Here is a 15,370-nt window from a genome sequence, read left to right as displayed (position 1 = left end):
GAACATCATCACTGTACAAGAAGAGTGATTTGAGCGTTGTCCCCCTGTTGCAAGCGATAAGTATGACTGGCATACCTGCTTCATTGCAGAGTGCATGAAATATAATCTGTTGCCCTATGAGACATCACAGGTGCTCCTTTGAGATAACAATGAATCTCCCTAAAACAAACAGCCATTGTTGCACCCAAACAAAATGCTTTAGTATTTGGCAGAGGTATGCATTAAATCTACCCAGACAGTACAATAGGAGCTATCATTTCTGTTATTGTCCCAGCCACCCATCCTGTATAGACCTTGGGATTTAAAGGTGAAGCATCAGAGTGTTGTGGAAATGTTACCCACAGTTATCTTAAATTCCAGAAACATGAAGGAAAATGTTGACGTCCGTAAGAAATGAAACTGGTATTGTTCTTCCATTCCTAGAACAAACTGTCATATGAGCTGAAGTAAAGGATGATGGAGCCGATAAGTAAAGCTTCACTCATCTCTCACAAAAACTGCTAGAATCAGGCCTGCACCCACCGTGCAATATATACTGGTAAGCTTTGCAAGGCCCATCATCTCTGGGTGTTGCCATTCACAATGCCACGCTGACCATTTTTGGCTGGGTGCCCCCAACAAGATGCCCTAGAAACATGACTGTCCCAGTGCTTTGTTTTGTCAAAGCATCATCAATTTTTAGTATTCCGCTTCTCATCTTTAATGAGATGCCATAAGATGCCTGGCCATATCGGGTGGTTGGAACACTAATGGATAAGCTAGCTAAGTCTGGCTGATGGATATGAGTGAGAGAATTGCTTATGGTGGCCTCAAACAAAGCAAGAGGCTTCTCTACATGGGCTGAATTGAGTCAAGTTGGATTGGGTTAAATTACGGTACCCAAGGTTGGATAGAGGTCTGCTTTCCTATTTGGTGTGATCCATGGATCCAAATATCATATGTACAGAGAGTAGTGAATTTGACTTCACATTTCAGATCCTGGATTTTGAAGATTCAGAGGATGGAGGTCTTATCTCTTTCTTCCCATCTGCATTAAGAACTTTCCTTCCTTTTAATGAAGGATGGCATCAGCTGAAGTTGATCTTTGACGCTGCTCTCATTTTTGAAGCTGAGATGTTTCCATGTTTCAGGCACAAGGAGATGATTCACAAATTATAGCATTAAGGCAGAAGCTAGGAAAATAGTTAACATTATTTTATGCTCCATTCATCTCAACATATAGCAGCAAATCAGCAAATCGTGAAAGGTGGAGGTGCTGAACTCAGTCAAAAAGACACAGCCAAGTAGATGCCCTAATTCAAGGCATTTTAATCTTTTCCGAAGATTCCAGTAAATCTGCAGTAAGCATCATTTTGTGAAGACAAAAACCTCACTGCACACACCTGAGAAGGATTTAAAACCAAGTTTTTCAAGAAGTATCTATAACTTTCCTTTAGCCTTGCATCCAAATTTGGATGTGCCATGGTCCATTGTTGAACGTAAAAGAATATTGGCCCTGAGGAGTGCAAGAAAGGAATCTGGCTGAGACTTCCATTTCAATACAGATGGCTGGAAGGGCTGTGCACTGGGTTGCAAGGGGCCAGAGGCATCCCAGACTCGTATAAATTACACAGGGATTAACAATCCAGTATTTTCCAGATGTATAGAGAAGTACTTAAGTGTACACAGTTGATCTGAATGACAGGTTTCTTCTAGGATTGGGATTGCTTTGTTCCCCAAGTAACAGAGAGAACTCGTTGAAAAACAGCCTTGACAATTGCTTTGTGTTTGGGTGAGATGTGGTTAACTGATTTTAAAAAAAAGGAGTCAGTTTCTGGGATTTTCCCTTCCTTGGTGTCTGTTTGTGAGTGGTAGTGACCACGAGGGCATCCTGCAGACCAGGGGTCCTCAACCCCCCGGTCTGCGGTCCTGTGCCGGTCTGTGGCCATGGCAGGACTGGGCCACGGAGACAGATATCCTGCCCTCTGCACACACTCCCCCATGCACCCCCACACACATATGGCCTGCCCACCTGCACATACAGGTGCACCGCCCACCTGTGAGCGCACCCTGCCCATCCCTGAGCATGCCCTGCCCATCCGTGCATGTGCGAGAGCGTGTTCTGCCCATCCGTGAGTGCACCCCACCCACCCGCAAGCATGGGGTTTGCCCCCCACAGACCCCACTCCCCAACTGGTCCACGGTTCGGAAAAGTTTGGGGACCCTTGCTATAAGCCACCTGGATTGCTGATTCAGGCTGCCCTTTGTTATGCAAAGCCTGGCATCCTTTTGCCTGCAGGCAACCTGGGCACAATATTGTGCAGCAATATTGGGCCATTTCCTAGCATTTTGAATTGTGGATACATAAGCACAATATCCCACATTCATAAACTGGAGGTTTTTTGAATAATTGATTTTTTATGGCTAGTCTTCCTTTATAGCCCATGGGAAAGAGGCATCTCCAAAGATCCTTATGATTTCATATGATTTTTAGGTGCAATTCTCCCTAAACCACTGTCAGATCATAGATTCTGTCTGTGCCCATAGACTACACCACAGAAACCATGGGTTCTTTAGTGCATAGATTTATAGCGGTGTAAAAGCATAAATCCACATGATTTTTATGTAGGCTAAGCCACAAACCACTGTCCAGTCTGTTGGCAGAGATGGGGACCCATGATTTGATAGTAGTTTGGAGCAGTTCCCATGTAAAATTCATGTGGATCCATGAGGATTGATGACTTGAATTGGTAGTCTGTGGGCACAGATGGAATCAATGATTAGATGGTGTTTTGGTGAGGAAACCATATGAAAGTCATATGAAATCATGAAATTCCCCTCTTCCTTCTTTTCCTCCCCTCCTCCTCCCCTCCCTCCCTTCTTCCTCCCATTGATCCCAAATGACTTTCTCTCTGCTGAGTTAGTCTGTGAATCAGTGACTAAGTTATACCGTGGTAAAATAGAAGACTGGGGGGAAAACACACACCTCTGAAATGCTAACAGAGGCATTGACATATGGCAAACTGCTACAAATTAAATTGTTTTGACATCTGAGTTAAAATAAACAACCCTCTGGTGGAAGTTTTAAAAAAAGCTGCTGCTCAAAAACACACGATTCCATGTCAAATTAATCCACTCTTCCATGTACATTGTGTATTTGCCTTCTTTTTTAACCTTGACTTAAGACAAGCTAAAATTGATTCAACAACAGTTCTTTTTCCAAGTAGAAACAGGCTCTAATGTAGCGCCATCCTATGGCAAGAACCAAGGACCAACTACTGCACATCTCACCTGGAATGGCAGCTTGCTGGTTTCTCCAGGAAGCTGGAAGTTGAATGTGAAAATGAAAGTCTTCCCTTCCACTGTTTTATATCCAGTTGCTATGATTGAGGGATACGTGCCCCCTGAATATCCTTTTTACTATAGGGTAATTCAGATACCACCTTTTTGCTAAAACAGATAGTGCTCCATAGAGATGATACTTGCTTTGCGGCATGATGACTTCCCTGAAAACATTTGTCCCTGGGCTCAAGGTGTGGTATTTTACTCTATATTTATTCCAGGCCTATGTCCACAACTGGTATTTTGGCTTGTTTTTGTTAAATGATGTTAGCTTCAGATATCAGCATTTTCTTTCATGTACTCTTTTGCTGCCATGCTTAAAGATCTAATTTAAAAAAATTGTTTTGCATGCTACCTATTTTCTCTACTCCCTTTGTTCTTATCCTAGATAATCTTCTTTATTTGCATCCTGACCATTGACTGAATAATTCCCCTAATCCAAAGGAACCTTCCCACCCACTTGCCAGCCTACCTGTATCCACGCTCTGTACTTACTTAAAGAGGGATTAAAGGGAACTCTAGATAGTGGCAACCAGGACGGCTTCCGAATGATTACTTCCCTACAGTCAGATTAAAGAACAGGAAGCAGAGTAGAAATGGAAAGGAAGGTTTGGACAACAGAAGGATGCTGACTTAACTTAAGACTCTATTTAGCTATGATGGCAAACAGCATTAAAAAGTTACATTTTTGCACAATAACTTCCAGAATTCCCCCAGCCCGCAAACTCTACGACTAATGTCTGATAGTTCTGCTATTCAAGAATTTATCTTTCGGAGATCTAAAAATTTTAGATCTTCAAAAGAGATTTTGGGGGGGGGGGGGGGGATCATATGGCTGATCTTAAGAAGAAGATGCCAACCAGCATTTGCCAAAAAGTATCAATGCACAAGCAGCCCTGGAGGAGCAACAATAGTACTCACATAAACAGATATCCACCAAAAATACAATATAGACCAGCAGTTCACGTAATGTGGTCTTCACATAAAGCTCTCGATTCTCAGCAGTGTTTTCAGTCAGAGTGGTGCCCCAAAGTCCTGGAAAGATGAAGTAAAGAGGAACAAGTAAATACTATTCTTCTGAGTGTACCTGTTTATTGCTGTAGGAATTAAAGCTGCCACTCATTTGATCTATCATCTTACCACTGAAATGAAGAGCAGTGAATGGAAGCTCATTTATCAAAGAGTCCATTGCAGTGGATGTGAATTTGGAATGAAAGATGGCTGCCCAATCAACACCTTAACAAAGTATATTAAAGGTACAATCCCATGTCCGTTTAATTGGGAATAAACAACACTGAGCTCAGCTTTTCGAGATACATTTATAAGATGGCATAGAATCATTGAGTTCCTAAAGAAAGCACATTTCTTAACCTACTGTTAAGGTGTTTTTAAAATTATACAGATAATCTTCTGTATAAACTCTTGCCTCAGTCTTGTTAATACCAGTCCCATGTTGTTATCGGTACCCTTTGACTGTTAGCTACATATCTTTACCATGCATGCTAGTGACTCACAAACTAGGCTCAGAATGAAATACAACAATTGACAGTGAGGCAGAATTGGGAGAATTGCATATTTTCATCTTTATACCTGACCCAAAGCATCGAATTTCAGCCTTTTCAGAGTTCTATGTGGCAAGCAATGCCAAGCCAGCCATCCACCCATTTGCCACACAATGCCAACCCACCCAGTGTAGATGTGCTGCGAGGCTGATCCATGGGGCATTTGGCCTAGATACCATTGTCTATGGCTTCAGGAGTATCATGAGCACTGGTGCAGGTAAAAGGTAGGAGAGTTATTGCTATGGACTCCCAAAGATACTGGAAAATGAAATGAATAACTGTAGGTAGTGAAGACTCGCAACACATCTAAACTGTTTTGAGTAAATTCCCCTGTGAGCAACAGCAAGCGGAGAGCCAACCCTTTTTCTTTTTGTTGTTTTCAGTGGTGCCAAGCAAGTGTCACTTTGTGGGTTCAGTTCCTTTTGAAAATGTTTCAGTTTACTTTCTTTGAACAGCTCTGCTCTGATGAGCTACGTAACACCCTAAAAGGGTCCGGCAGTTTGGACCGTGAATGACTTGTTGTTATCGTTATTTTCACTCAAACTTTCATCCAATGTACATATGCATCTCCACTTGAAAGCCGAGTAGATGTGTACCCACGTCAATATTCAAAAGGTTTTCTGTTCCTTTTATATAGTCTCAGAGGGTTGAGCCCAAAGAATCCCAGATGAGTAGCTTAAAGATAGAGAGAGCGCCACACCCCTAATCGAAAGCACTCAGATTTGAACAGTACACAGTGATCTTTTGAGAAAGGAGACTAAAAGATTGGCTAAGGTGCATGGGTGCACCATGACTGGAGCTCCTTCTGGTTGCAGTTCAAAAGCTTAGTTTTCCTTCTTTTGAAGTTGCAGGATTATTAACGGCAGCAGGCACGTCATATGAGCTTCATGCAACTCCTTTGCTTTCTCCCACGAGCTCTAGGAAACACTTGATACTCAAACAGCATTTTCATTTTGGTCTGGCTCCCTGGTGTATCCCGACAGCATTTAGCTTTAGGAACGTGGGCTCTACTTTGCATTTTTAAAATCTGAAACCTGAAGCCCACTTGCCCACCATGTGAATATTTTTAATATGTATTTTCTGTTCAGAGAACTACAGAGAAAAATCTGGAGAAGTACAAGTTAGCCGCCTAGAGTGGTCCTAACACGACCAGATAGGCGGGATATAAATAAAATAAATAAATAAAAATAAATAAATAAGATAATGATGTTCTGCTTTATGTGCTGGTTCACAGGGTGTGGATTTGGTAAAGTGATCTAAAAATACAACATTTGCATCCCTGTTGTAGGGTTGGTCAGTCCCCGTTTCAGTCACAGCCTAGGGTCCCCCTCCCCCACTGTGTGTTGTTTGATAATTGTTTATTTGTAAAAGGCTAGGCCAAGACACATTTTCTTCATTTGGTTTTTAGCAAATTAAAAATACTGTATTTGCATCCTTCTGCATGCACAGAGTGAGTGTTCACAACTAAGCATAATACACGGGTCGGAATCCTTTGTTGTCACGGAACAAAGTGCTCCTTGCTTAATGATGTTGTAAACTGCCCAGAGAGTATTCTAGCACTATGGGGTGATATATAGGTCAAAATAGCAGCAGCAGCAGCAACAACAACAACAACAATGTCAGATCCAAACTGGTGGCTCAGATTAGGAGACATATGCTAGGAGTTAATGAAGTTCTGTCAACTGTGCCAACTCTACTTTGCTTTCCCTTCAACTCTTCACACACTTTACAGTTATTTCTAGGGATATACATGGCAGAAGCTTGCATTTCCATTTTGGTTTGGTTCCTTTCAAAGAGAGGCATCTTTACTTCATTTTGCCTCATGTACCACTCTTTTGTTTACAAACGAGACTTGTGGGCACAATAGTTTAACTGCAGTACTGCAGTCAAACTCTACTCAAAACTTGGGTTCAATCTCAGGTGCTTGGCTCGAGGTTCACTCAGCCTTCCATCCTTCTGAGGTTGGTAACTTGAGTAACCAGCTTGCAGGGGGGAGGGGGAATTTGTAGCCTGCATAATTAAATTGTAAACCAGCCAGAGCGTGCTTTAAATGCTATGTGGCAGTATATAAACAGCATGCTTTGCTTCATTTGCTTTTACAAGAAAGGAGGTGCCTTTGTCATTTGGATCCCCCCCCCCCGGCAGTGGTGATGAGGAATGGAGGGGGAGGCAAAAGCAGAGCTGGCAGGGCTGGCAATAAGATAAGAGGCATGGTAGTGGCAGCAGATAGGAGAAACAGCAGGTGTGGCAGCAGGGCAAGGAAGATTTCACAGGTGTTTTAGCTGAAAGAAAAGTTTAACCAAAGGGGATCACACACACACACACACACACACACACACACACACAGAGAGAGAGAGAGAGAGAGAGAGAGAGAGAGAGAGAGAGAGAGAGAGAGAGAGAGAATTTTCACATTCCCCTCTTGTTTAAATGAAGCTTAAAAGGCCCTCTTTTGGGAATCCATTAAAAAACCGAAAGCAAAAAAGCCTCTTTCCATTTCTTCCCCTTTGAATTCAATCAGCAAAAAGCAAAACCAAGTATTTCAGTTTTACAGATTGTTAAGATCCTTCCCTATTCAGTCCTGTTCCACTGTGCCAGAAAATAGCCCTTAACCAATGTGTTGCTAAAGGCCATTGATACGGTATTCTATGCTTCGTTATGATTAGTTCCAACTTCACTTCTGCCTTGGTTGTCAGTGGCAGAGTTATTGGCCAAAGACTTAGATTTGTCCATCCACTGGAACGAACGTGCTACCACTCACTGAGAACAATACAGCTGGAGGCAGCCGTCATGGTCATCTAGTCTGTCACACCCCATGGCTCTGTGCAAGATAAAAGATGCAAAGCATATGGCATATTTCTCCTTCTTCCTGTATGTCTCACACCCAAGTATGATTACTTCCATAATCGTGAAAAGCACATTCAGTAGAATAATCTGCCATTATGTCATATTATTACTGATGTAATTATATATCTAATTGCAGATTTCACCAACCTTCCCCAAACACTTTGCACTGTTCTGGGAGGGAGTATGTAAACCTCAAGAAAAATTGCCTCAGTACATATGGTATGTATACTCGGTGTGTTGTAGTGGATAGAGTGATGGATTAAGAGGCCTCAGTTTGAACCCCTGCTCAGCCGTGGAAGCTCATGGGGGGTGGGTGGAACTGGTAAAACCACTCCTTAAATATCTCACTCACTTTGAAAACCCTATTAGGGTTGCTCTAAGTCGGTTCTGACTTGATGGCACATAACAACAACAACACAATTGTACATGCTGGAGTTTTTTTACAGCCTTACATGCTGCCTGTAGGAGCTGTGGACAAGAGGAACGTTTCTAGCCTGGGGTGACTGTCAGTGTATCCAGCACTAACCAGTAGTTAACAATAAAGTTCTTTTCTCTTCTTTTCATATATTCTCTCTCATGGAGTTCTTTTTCTGCCCAAGAGGTTTTTTTTTAAATGCCATAATGGGCTGTATTTGTTGCACATTAATTTTGTCACCCAGCCTGTGTACATGGATGCGACCTATACCTCAGGGAGCGGGACCCTGCGTCTAACGTCTTGTGAGGAAATTCGAACAGTCTGATGCAGTGGAGAACAACTGTTTTTTTGTTAGAATGTTAACTGTCGTGTGCCACATTTCTCAATTTGTCCCTATGAGTTATGGATACAGTCTTACCAAAATCAAGCCCTTCAACAACCCAAAATTAAACCTTCCCTTTGGAAATGACTAGAACTTGAAATTCTGTAACACTGGCATTTTGTGCTCTGTCAGGTAAACCCGTGAACTGCGGTCCAGTGCATTATGCTCTTTTTCTCAGTGACAGGTGCAAATAGTTCCTGGATGTGTTTAGCCTTGCCTTAATCCTATCCCTCATGCTAAAGTTTTTGTACCGTAACCACCTTCAGAAAAGGAACTCCTTAATTAGTGGTGATCTGCTGCTGTACCTGGTAAAGTCACTCTGATGGTGCAGACAGAGCAACGTAACAGGATACCAGCCACAGTCACTTCTTAATACCAGTTACTAAACATCACTACAGATCAACTATCAAAGAGGGACAAATCCCACAAACTGTCAAGTATAAATATTAAATTAATCAAATACAACATACACCATTATATGTATATACATGAGTTTAATGAATTGCATGCCATCCAGTCAATTCTCACTTATGGGGACCCTTTTCAGAGTTTTCTAGGTAGAGAGTACTCAGACGTGGCTTACCATTCCCTTCTCTTGGGGGGCCCCCTGGGGCTGTGCAGCTTGCCCAAGGCTACATGGGCTGGTTTTTCTCCTGGGGGACACAGTGGGGAACTGGACTTCCAACCTCTGGCTCTACTGCAAGATAGATATCTAAATCACTGAGCTATCCAGCTGGCCCATAGGCATATAAAACAGTGAATATTTTGCATAAACATTTGTGGAAGTTGCCTTTCAGGTGGATTTTTGGGAGCAAATTTGTCTTTGCTCTCATAGATGTCCCTGTGCTTTGATGACTGCTCTGCTAGAGCAAATATGTTGCCTCATCTTCCCATCTTTTACCAGACTTGAATGTTGTCTTCTCCACTCCCCTAGAATAATCCAGTGATGGCTTTCAGAGTGATATTAAACGTTGCAGAGTCTTGAGATACAACTGGTTTCACATTCCAACTAAAACCTCAAATTGAAAACTTTGTCTTAAAAAACTGAATCTCAGATTCGAAATGTTGCTGAATTCCTACACTAGCAAAACATAATTTCAGCTCTGGGAAAAATCTTTCCCTGCTTCTACTCAGACTATCCACAATTGGACAGGGATCCATGTACAATCTTCTTCTTCCCATTCTACTGTCAAACTTTTTCTGGCATGATTGTCTTTTCCAGTGAGTCTTATCTTCTCATAATATGCCCAAAGTACAGTAGCTTCAGTTTAGTTATTTTACCTTTCAGTGAAGGTTCTAACTTTAATTTGAACAGACCTTTAAACCATTCTCCATGCTTAAATGTAGAGCTTGAAAATAGCTAGCTATAAATACCTGTCTGCAATAACTGAGGCATAAGTAAGTCTGTCACTTAGGATCATCTTGGAACGACAAGCCAGGAATGTGGGGGGAAGCTGATGGGTCAGGAAGAAGCAACACATTCACTAGCGGTCGTCAGTGGCATAGGCCAATAAGTTGGCTTTTATGTAGCAGGTTAATGACGACACTGTTAAGATTTCAAGATACATAGGCAACTGTGCCCAGTGGGTTGGAGTGCCAGGCTGAGACGCCACAGCTGAGAGTTCAAATCCCCACTGTACCTCCTGGGAAAAGGGCCAGCCCAAATCTCCTGGAACCTGTGGGGCTGATGGGGTTAGATGCTCTGCCACCTGTGTGGCTTCAGCATGCTGCTTGTTCCCAAAGTGATGAGACATCAGCCTGTAGTGTAGCTTGAGTTCAAATGCACTGTTACTGAGTGAGTTGAGTGCCATCTCATTCTAGGCTCTTTATCTGGAAGTGAGCTGTCTCTTGAAGCCATTGCCATGCAAATTTCTTTTTAAAAAGAAAATGTATTTGGTACTTAGGGTATTTAGCTTTAAGCACAAGAGCAATTCTGTACCAAGACAGCAGATCTATAGAGATCACAGCTGTTCAGGAGTTAGTGCTGCTGCTGCTGCTCTCAGGAGAGTTTTAGGCAGGGAGGAGAGATCTGGCCCAGTGATGCTCTGTAAAATGTATCAGTTTGACGAGCATCTCTAAAATACAGTGGAGTGTGCGTTCAGTAACATTTGATATATTTTTGTTATTATTTGCATAATTTAATGGTACAAATGAGCTACAATGATTTCACCAATTCAATTGATTGATCTAATTTGGATCTCGTTTGGAATTTAATTGTTATAATTGTATTCTTTGTGATTTTATGTATATGTTATATTGATGTGTTTTTATCGATGTAAGGTGCCCCGAGTAGGCATAGTCTAGAGGGGCGGGGTAAAAATCTAATAAACAAACAAACAAACAAACAAACAAACAAACAAACAAGAGACCATTCTTCCTCACTCCTTATTTCTTAGGGTGGGCACGTGTCCGCCATTAGGGAAGCTTGTCTTCCATTTAATGGGTTGTCCAGTCAAAACCTGATCTGAAGGTAAAGAACCATAAAGAGGGAGATGAGAGGGCTGGAAGATGCCCCTCTGTGCTTCCACTCCTGGACAGCATGCTCAGTAAGCACACCAGTTACCTGGCCACTTTGTCTCTAACTCAAGTGAAATGCATTGTGGGACTTGCTGTCAAGCTGGACACGACTTGGACTTGACTTGGTTCCCCCCCCCCCCCAAGAGGTTCATCTTGCTGCTTGGAACCCACCTGCCTCTCCCTTTTTCTTGGGGGGGGGGAAGCTTGTTTTTAATATGGATTCGGAATTGGGGCTTGGGACTCAGGACTTGGTACCCAAGACTCGGACTCAGACCCAAAGGCTCACCCACATCCCTGCCTAATTCTGTTTAAATTGTAGGAACCATTTCTAATGTTGCATCTGTACAGTAACCCCTGACTAGGCAGTGCTTTTTGATCATGCCTATCCCCTTTTTTGGTGATGTATAAGTGACCACCTTATTCTTTGCTCCAGGTTCAGCCTCAGCAACTTATCTTGCACATAACCAGGCCGCCATTACGTACACCTTCGCACCTCACCCTCCCCAACTCCGTATCTTCATGAGACAGTCCTAGCCTAGGCAGGCTCGTGTGATTTTCATGCACTAAATGCAGGGAATGTGAAAAAGGCAGATATCCAGGGTGTGTGTCCTCGTGAGGTTGCCCAGCAACTGTAAACCATGCTTTTGTCTTGAATCATAATCTTGAAACACAGCCTGGTAATCTTTGTATGTATACCTTATCTTTCTTTCAAAGAATACGAGAGAGCTTATATTACTCTCCTGCTCCCTGTCTTTACAACTGCTCTGTGAGGTAGATTCATCTGCTGAATGGCAGCTGGAACCTATTGAACAACTACAACACACTGTGGGACAACATATAGGATAGATACCCCACAAGAAAGAAGATCAGCTAAAAAGAATGCTAAGAATCACTAGAGACAGCTTGTGCCAGAGATTCGAGACAAATTGCAAAAGAAGTCACGCAATTCAATCAAGAACAAAAATAAATGTGATCCTTTCTGGATAACTATGACCGCAATAATCTTTATGGGAGGACCTTTCACCCCCAACACATTACCCCTCAGCAATACTGAAACTGATCCATGGAACATTCCAGAAGTTACCCACTATCCATCCCTCTGATAATCTGTCTCGTGTGTTTTTCTATCAATCTTACAGCTTTTTATAAACACTTCCTCCTTTATCAACTTTCAGGCAAATCCTCATCGGTCCAAATTGTGCTGTAATAAGTCCCACATTTTAAAGCCATCACAAACATTTGCAAACATTTTCATCTCCAAAAAAGGGTAAGCAGCCAACAGTGTTAAGCATGTATAATATCACCTTTTCCAGTTTTTCTACACATGGTGTCCAAAACTGATTGTGTTCATCAGGTCCTCACTCTTTAAGTCCAGCTGGGCACATTTACAAGGAACTATACCCCACTGAATTTAGTCGGACTTTCTCCTAAATGCTTGTGTAGTCAACATTTTGGAAGCACATTTACCACTGTTAATAGTGCAATTACCTTCCATATCCTATCTCATTTGGATCCAACCCACCTCCCAACATGTATACTATATACTTAAAACTATAGCATAAATATTGTACTCCATGTGCCTGAAGAAGTGGATTTTAATCCATAAAACGTCACTCTAAAATAATTTTAGTCTAAAAGGTGCCACAAGGGTTTTGTTGTTGCTATCCTCCAACATGAGAATGTGCATAAGATTGCTCCCTTGCATCTCTTGAAAGCACAGGGGAACCATGTGGGCAGGGTTCCTTCATACTGGTTGGGGGGGCTGGGGCTTCAAATTGGGGCTCCTTGGCTGTAAAAGAGGGACACTGGTTCCTGGGGGCCCCTATCATGGCTTGCAAGCATCCCCCTTTCCAACTTCAGTCCTGCTTTCAACCTGTCAGTGACACAATGCAATTGACACGAAGGTAAACCACCAGGCAATCTTAGAACTGCAGAGCTGGAAGGGACCCTGTGGACCATCATGTCCAGCCCTTGTCAAGGAGGCACCGGGGGGGGGGGGCATCGAACTCCCAACCTCGGGCTCTACATAATCATTTTGCTACACAATGCTTCCCCAGTAATTGTTGTAGAAAAGTTGCTTCCTTCTTTCCACTGTCTAGATATGGACTTGTAACAAATGAAATTTCCAAACTCTGTGCCACCTCACCCCACCCACCCGGTTACCTCGAAGGCCTTTCAAAAGGAAGACACAGCATGCAGGAGAAGGCTTCTTCTTCTTCTTCTGCTTCTTCTTCATATCCTCAGCTGGCTTGCTCTCCTTTTGGTAGGGCAGAGAGCCAGTCAAATTCTCAATGTTCTCGTAGGGGTTTTCCAGGATGGATTTGGGGTTGTAGATTGCCCTGATTTTCATGGAGGAGGAGGGCGACCCGTTGTAAACAGGGTTGTCCCATGCCTTCTTTCCCAGAGATTCCAGTTCATGCTCTTCCTGTCCTTGGAAATGGCTCTCAGCTCTGTTGTTGAGGTGGGAAGAGCTCATGACTGCACCTCAGTCAGAAGTGTCCTTCTAGGTCAGCTGCTGAGACCAGTGTGTTCAGAGGAGCACAAAGAATGAATCGAGCAGGCAGGTCAGCAACAGGGGCAGCAACCTGCGTCTCCTGGGCGCCCTGCTCCACGGCCTCTTTTATACCCATTCATTGGGTGACAACTATAGAATGGAGGCACCAGCCATTGTTAGGAGCAGCTGTGAGTTTTATTCTTCAGAGAGCACAGCTACACCCAGAGAATGATTCCTGTCTCCCTCCCTTCCTCCCTCCTTCCCTCCCTGCAGATGACAATCATGAAAACCAGCATGGGGAGCGTAGGCTGCTAGGATATTGCCTTTTGTTGTGGCCTGGCTTCCAGGGAGGGAGGGAGGGGAACAAGAGGCAGGATGATTATTGGGCACCTTGAGTTACAGGCAGCAGTGAGTGGCACCTGGCACATCCCCAAACATTATGGACTAGCTTCTAAATAGAGCTGCACCAGAACAGCATTTGAGATCTTTGAATCAAATTTTAGACCGACTTTCTGAGTCTTTGAACTGGGGCCCTCAAGAACTCTGGGATTCAGCATGACAGCTTTTGCCCTTTTCATGAGAGAATAATTGCAGGTGTTGATGGTGGCACTCACAGCAACAATCTGTACAGGGACGAGCTAGGGAATCATAAGCTGGCTAGCCTCAAACAAGAAAGAGTCAGCTAGAAGCAGAGATGGGAAAAGATGGGGTTGGGGTTGGACTTTAATTCCAGAATAAGCCACCCATCATGGCTGGCTGAAGCTTGCTTGGGTTGCAGTCTGAAAAAGGCAACTTTCCCTATATCAGTCTATATATGCAAATACCATCATGCTATAGAGGCCGGCCACTCATCCTTCTAAGTGGATGTCTCCACTGACTAGGATCTTTATGATCAAAAGCACAACGCTGCCTTGGTGAAGACTGAAGGACGTCTACTGTAAGAGCATGTAGGGCTTGATTCTTCTGTTGTCTCCTTTAGGTCAGAAGAAAGGATTAATACTCGCCCTTGCCACACTTTAGGAATCAGATCTTGCTTCTCAATTCCCTAAGGGCTCAGCATCATGGCTTATGGAAAACTGATTCCGATTACAGTATCTTCTTATTAGAAGGATACCTTTTGGCTGTCCTCTGCCAACCTCTACCTATGTTCTTGGAAATGATTTGCTATCCCAAAGCCTTGATTGAACAAATGGCCTAGAGCAAGTAGAATATATGTCTCGCAGTCCCTGAGAGAAATGGAATGTGCCCCATCATTTGATTCAGATATGAAGCCCGTATCTAGTGATAACTGTGCTACTCATCCTGCTGATCAAGCTAATGAATCATGATGTGACAATGTTTTGGTTCCTGGTTCCTACATCAGCCTTGTTTTCAACCATCTCTTAATGTAAAATATAAAACATGCGATAGTTGGAGTGCAGATTTGATTTCCCTTTCAATGTTTCCTGTGCTTTGGTCATTCAGATTTAATGACACATCTGCATCCATGAAGAAATCTTGATGCATGTCTTAGTAAATCACAGACCAAACCTGCAACACGTTCTGTGTGGCCTGACTTTAAAGAGTGTTCCTAAATTTAGGTTGATCCAGAACTGTATTAGAAATGGGGGGTGTGTGTCATACACTTGCTCTCAAAATGAATCAGACTCTTTGAGGGTTCTGCTTGAATGGTCAGCACCCCTTGAAAGGAGGCGGTGCATGTTTTTCCTTTCACCATGCACTACCTGGCAAGGGGACAAAAAAAACAACGCTCCCATGATGGCCAGAACACAGCAAGAAAAGGCACAGTCAGCTCTCTCAGTGATGGGAGAGGTCCAGTTGTGAGCTCTTTGATT

General features: G+C 43.1%; 1 protein-coding gene across 1 annotated transcript in view; it reads right to left on the bottom strand.

Annotated features, from left to right (window-relative positions):
• Nucleotides 1-13,581, bottom strand: part of PKD2L1 (polycystin 2 like 1, transient receptor potential cation channel) — a 44,275-nt gene extending 30,694 nt beyond the window's left edge. Inside the window, exons 1-2 of the mRNA XM_020791196.3 lie at nt 13,205-13,581; nt 4,243-4,356 (exon numbers count right to left, since the gene is read on the bottom strand). Coding sequence (XP_020646855.3) covers nt 4,243-4,356; nt 13,205-13,517 — 427 coding nt within the window. The 5' untranslated portion in view covers nt 13,518-13,581. The remainder of the gene's footprint in view (nt 1-4,242; nt 4,357-13,204) is intronic.
• Between the last annotated feature and the right edge of the window lie 1,789 nt (nt 13,582-15,370).

Source organism: Pogona vitticeps, chromosome 3, assembly GCF_051106095.1.
Source record: "Pogona vitticeps strain Pit_001003342236 chromosome 3, PviZW2.1, whole genome shotgun sequence".
Taxonomy (NCBI): domain Eukaryota; kingdom Metazoa; phylum Chordata; class Lepidosauria; order Squamata; family Agamidae; genus Pogona; species Pogona vitticeps.
Note: the sequence above shows the minus strand (reverse complement) of the source record. Positions and strands in the feature narration are given on the sequence as shown.